At 52.2% G+C, this 5,277-nt stretch overlaps 1 protein-coding gene across 1 annotated transcript; it reads left to right on the plus strand.

Annotated features, from left to right (window-relative positions):
- Nucleotides 1-479: 479 nt before the first annotated feature.
- Nucleotides 480-1,160, plus strand: RNF186 (ring finger protein 186; the record flags this gene model as incomplete). Its single annotated transcript, XM_081224961.1, has 1 exon — nucleotides 480-1,160. The coding sequence occupies one exon, from the start codon at nucleotides 480-482 to the stop codon at nucleotides 1,158-1,160; it is 681 nt and encodes a 226-aa protein (XP_081081087.1).
- Nucleotides 1,161-5,277: the final 4,117 nt, after the last annotated feature.

Raw genomic sequence — 5,277 nt, forward strand, 5'->3', positions numbered from 1 at the left:
CACCTTGCTGAACCTCAATCTCTGGGTTTGGGACCTAGAAACCTGCATTTTAAAAGGCTCCTGGGGTGGGGGGCGGGTGGGGGGGGCGGTGATTCTAATGTATCCTGAAGCTCACAAGTCATAATCTCGCGGGCACTCATGAGGCACCAGCCACAACAGGAAAATCCTGATTCACGCACTGGCCCTGCCCCCTCGGCCCTTCTATCAGGCAATTCAAAGATTCCAGGCCCTCAAGTTACTGATTAACCCCAGGTTTCAAGGAAAGAAATAATAATAACTGAAGGGACAACGTGAGTCAAGAAACAAGCTGAGCAGCCCTGGGAGAGCAGTGCTAGATGTCTGGTGACCAGAAGGAAATAGAGGCTTGAGAAGCGCAGCCTGAGGTCAGACCACATCCAGGTCCCAGTGACACCGACTGACACTTCCCTGTCGATGCCCAGGTCCTGAGCTGCCACGTCCCAGTGGCTCCTGTGCCCAGAATGGCCTGCACTGAGCTCCTGCAGCAGCCCCAGCTTATGTCCAAAGAAGCCACCGCCTCTAACACCGCGGGCCCTGCTGGGGGTCATCGCGGCTCCACGGATGGCAACCTGGAGTGCCTGGTGTGCCGGGAGCCCTATAGCACTGCCCGGCTGCCCAAGCTGCTGGGCTGCCAGCACACCTTCTGTGCCGTCTGCCTGAAGCTGCTGCTGTGCGTGCAGGACGACACCTGGTCCATCATCTGCCCACTGTGCCGCAAGGTCACTGCCGTCCCCGGGGGCCTCATCTGCAGCCTGCGTGACCAGGAGGCCGTGCTGAGACAGATGGCTTGGCCGGGCCTGGAGGTGCGGCTCTGTCCTCAGGGGCTGGTGAATCCTGTTACCCTGATAGCAGGGCATCCCAGCTTAGCAGGAGAGGATGAACAGGACATGGAGAGTGCCAACTGCGTGGCAGCCCGGCGCCTGGCAGCACACCTATTCCTACTGGTCTTGCTCATCGTCCTCATCCTGCCCTTCATCTACCCAGGCATCATCTGGTGGATGCTCAGCTTCATCGTCGCACTGGTCCTGCTGTTGTCCATGCTTTTCTGCTGTCACCGCAGCAGCCAGGGCAGCTGCTGGTCCTCCCCCAGGACTGTCTTCTGCAGAGAGCAGAAACCCAGCGAGATCTCTTCCATTGCCTGAAAGTGATCCGACCAGGCAGTGTCTGGGGGCTTCTGTCTCTGCGGTCCGTTTACTGTCACAGTGAACAGGGTAAGGGGCTCTGCATCAGACTGGCTCCCTTGGGAGAGTAAACGCCAGCTGGACCTGCAAGCCAAAGCCAGAATGGCAGTCTTGGGTCAAGAACTGTGTGTTTGGACAATAGACTTACACCTGCTCAGGGAATAGCATAGCTAAACTGTTTGGGAGTGGGGAAGAGGCACAGACTACCTGAATGCTACAGGGGCGGGGCGACCTTCTGTTCCACTTATTCCAATGCTCCCGTTTTTCTTTCTATACCTTGATAAAAGTATTGCAAATATTGACATTGTTGCACAGCAAATAGAACCGGAACTCCTGTTTCTGCAATTTATGTATCTGGTTGTTGCTTGCTTTCTTTTGGTTTGGTTTGGTGTGTTTGGGGTTGTTTGCTTCTATTTCTGGCTGTGACACATTTTCCCTCCGGGGAAGTCAGAGGCCACAGGAAGTCCTCCTGTGCTCCCCCTGATGTTGTCCATCTCGTGCCCATCCCGCCTCGCCAAAGGTCCTGGGGGTTCGGGTCTCCCATTGAGCTGCCCCCAGGAATGGAGAGGGAGAACTTGTGCGGAGGAGTGGGTCTTCTGCTGCTGCCAGGGGATGCTCACATTTGGTTGGCAGAGTTGGGGAGGGTTGGAGAGGACACAGGTGGGTCTGGGAATTGCTCTCAGCAGCTCCACCAGGATTTCTCAGCTCCATGTCCTCAGGTCCTAACTTAACAGAGGATCCCAGTGTTACAAGAACTACCCCCATCCCCCACAGCGGGTCCAGCTGCCCATCGGATGCACATGATCCCACGCTCTAGAACGAGATCGTTATGGGCGTTGTTTCTTTCTTATTGCCTCCCGATGCCCATTTGAGCTTTTGTCATAAAGATAAGAGGCCCCATAAATGCAAGAGTCCTCTCCAATAACCCCCCATTTCCTGCCTCTCCCTGAGAGCCACAGCCTTTTGAAAGGCTTTTGTGTCTTCTCTCCACCGTTTCTGCTCCATAACAGAGAAGAGACTTCTGCCAGAGTCAGGCATCAGCCAGGGGTGACCCATCAGGGTGCAGGGGAGTAAAAGACAGGAGATGTCACATTATTTCCTTCCAAAGACCCCATAACTGGGAAGCAGACTCGAAACCTCAGAGGGGTTCGCTGAGTACAATCCATTGTCCCTCCTTGCCCGCCTTTCCTCCTGATAGGATGACAGTTGCAGGCTGGACGTGAAGTTCGCGGTGACGGTCCCTTTGTCAGGGAGGGAAGAGAGAACACCGCCACTGCAGCACGTGGAGGGGGCGGGGGCGGGGGCGGGGGGAGGGCGGGGAGCGGGTTGGCCCCGGCCCAGCGGTTGCGTGTGTGTTGTTGAACAGGGCCTTCTGGCTCTCTGAGCTTCATTTCCCCAAAATAAGCCAGTAGCACTGGATTATTCCTAAGTCCCCTGAAGCTCAGAAGCTGAGGATGCTGCTGGGCTCCCAGATAATGAACGTGGGGTCACATCCCCTGTGGAGTCACACCCAGAAAAGTCAAAGTATAAGTCTGTATGCAATTAGCTGTTCTTGCAATCTGCACACACACACAAAATCTTCCTTTTTCTTATAAGGTACCTTCAGGGCACACTGTGACACCCGTGCTATTGGTCTTATTAACTCCTGGTGCTGGGAGAGAGTGTGGGTGAGTGCGTGTGGGTGTACATGTGCCCATGCTTTTAAGCCAAGGCCAAGCGGGCCTAGAGGACACCCTGTCTCCCCAGGATGGATAAATGACAAGAACTGTTTGGCATTTCCAGGGCTGGCCTCGGGTATGTGCAGTTTGGGATGGTTGCCAGTAGGAGAGGGGAAGAACCTTCTTTCCTCACTCACCTCCACTCCCATTCCATCTCATTCTTGGACCCTCCACCAAGAAGAAAACCTCCACCAAGTTTTCAGTTGCTAATGACAACATCATTTCTACCAAAGTAACAGTGGGCTCATGTTTACGGAGTGCTTACTGTGCACCCGGCACTGCATTAACAGCTATTTATGTCCATTATCTAGCTGAATCTTCAAAGCAGCTTTATGAAGAAGAGACCATCTTGCCGATGAGGATACTGAGGATCAGAGAGGTCAATTCATCTGCCTGAGATTGCACAGCCAGCCACTGCCAGAGGCCCCTAGGAAATTAACCCATTGTTCTTTCTGCTCCCACATGTTTCCTCCTTTGTGTGCAGTTTCAAAACAACCAGGAAGCTGGTCACTGCTTGTGGGCTTGCTAGGGAGAATAGGAAACTAACCACAGGAGCCTCCAAATTCCAGTAGTCAGGTGCTCAGAGAAGCCCGAGAATTCTGGAATCTATTGTCTATGCTAAAGAGAAAGAAAAGAGAATGATAAAAGTGGGATGGCTTTCCTGACTTTTACCACCCCGTGCCAGCCTCCCCTGAAGGGAGCTGTGTCAGCACATGACCAACGTGCCCTCCGTCCCCATGGGCAAAGATGTCTCGACACTTCTGTCCCATTGTCCTGAAGCCCAGCTGGTCCCCGAGTACTATTGGCCCCTGGCAGTGTTGGGGCAGAGAGTACCAGAGGCTAATTTCAGCCCAGGCTGCCCTGGAGAGGAACAGAGGAAACAGGCAGTGCTGCAAAAGGATGTAAGTGGAAGAAATCGGAGGGGCAGGGCAAGGCTCAAAGGCAGGCTCTGACCCAGTGTGTGGCCAATAGGAATCACAGAACTTCTCTGAGTCATGGTGTGCCCACCTGGAACGCAGCAGAGGAAGCCACACACCTCCCAGGGCCTCCATGGGGATACCGAGTGCTGCCGAACAAGAATCCCGTGTCCTAACAGTCTGCCTTTATCATCAGACATTGACCCCTGGGGGTGAACAGGTTCCACGGGGCCTGTCCGGTATGATACAGCAGGGCGCCAGCCTTGGTGATGGGGTGGAGAAGCCAGTCTGGAGTAGGAGTGCTGTCCAGGACAGGCCGATCTGGTGGAGAACCTTGTGTTTAGGTCCTAAGGATGGAGAGGAATTGCAGGGGGAGGCCACATTTCATCCCCATCAGCCCCATCACCCTATTCTGTGACCTGGAAGTCAGACATACCTGGCTTGAATTCTAGCTTCACCGCTTAGAAGTCACCTTGCCTCTCTGAGTCTCAGATCCTTATCCATGAAACAGGTTATATGCATATTTCACAGGGTTGTGAGGGAATTAGCAAAATAATCCATGGTTGAGCATTGAGGACTGCAAGGAAGTAAAGAAGGAAGGGAGAAGACAAGGAGAGATGGGCTGAGTTCTAGAAAGCCCCAACAGGAATGATGAGAACAGACTCGTCTTATTTTATTCAGTCTTATTAATAAGGAAATATATTAAAACCCAGGCACTAGAATTTACCTCCCCCATTAACCAGCCTCAACATCAGCAACATCTTCATTAATATAAGAAAACAATCATCGCTAACATGGTTTGAATGAACCATGCAAAGTGTATTACATACGTTATTACATCTGCTAGAATGTAGTTGCTATTATCAATTACCCTCAAATTACCAACAGGGATGCTGAGGCACAGAGAGGTTAAGTAACTTGCTCAAGATCACACAGTGAGGTGATGGTGAGGCCAAGACCAGGTCCAACTCCAGAGTTTAGGCTTTGAGTCACTTTGCTGTATCAGATGAAACATTCCCAGCACACTGTAAGCACTCAAGGTATGTGGGCCCCTGGCCCAAAGGGTGAAAAACTGAGAAGAGACGGCATCCCCTCTTTGGATGGGGGACTCAGGGGTAGAAGTTTGTGGAGGTCACCTGTCCCATTACCCACAGCCATGTTCTCATCTCACCCTAAAGCACCTGTTCATCATTGGAAGCCCTTTCCAAATGACTGGAGGAAGTCTTGCAGTCTTTGCTGGAACAATGAATTCTCTGTGGCAATGGAAAACGTTTCCGAGAATGAAGGACATTCCCGCAATCTCTCAGGCTATGGGAACAGCATAGAGCACAGTCAAAGAGAAATGAGATCCAAGCTCTTGAATCTGCCTGGAGCTACTCATATGAACTTTATATTCTTGTCCAAGAACCTCGAAGTTACTTTTTTTAAGGCAGAATATTTCCT

This window comes from Mesoplodon bidens (genome assembly GCF_964165515.1).
Source record: "Mesoplodon bidens genome assembly, chromosome: 2".
Lineage (NCBI taxonomy): Eukaryota > Metazoa > Chordata > Mammalia > Artiodactyla > Ziphiidae > Mesoplodon > Mesoplodon bidens.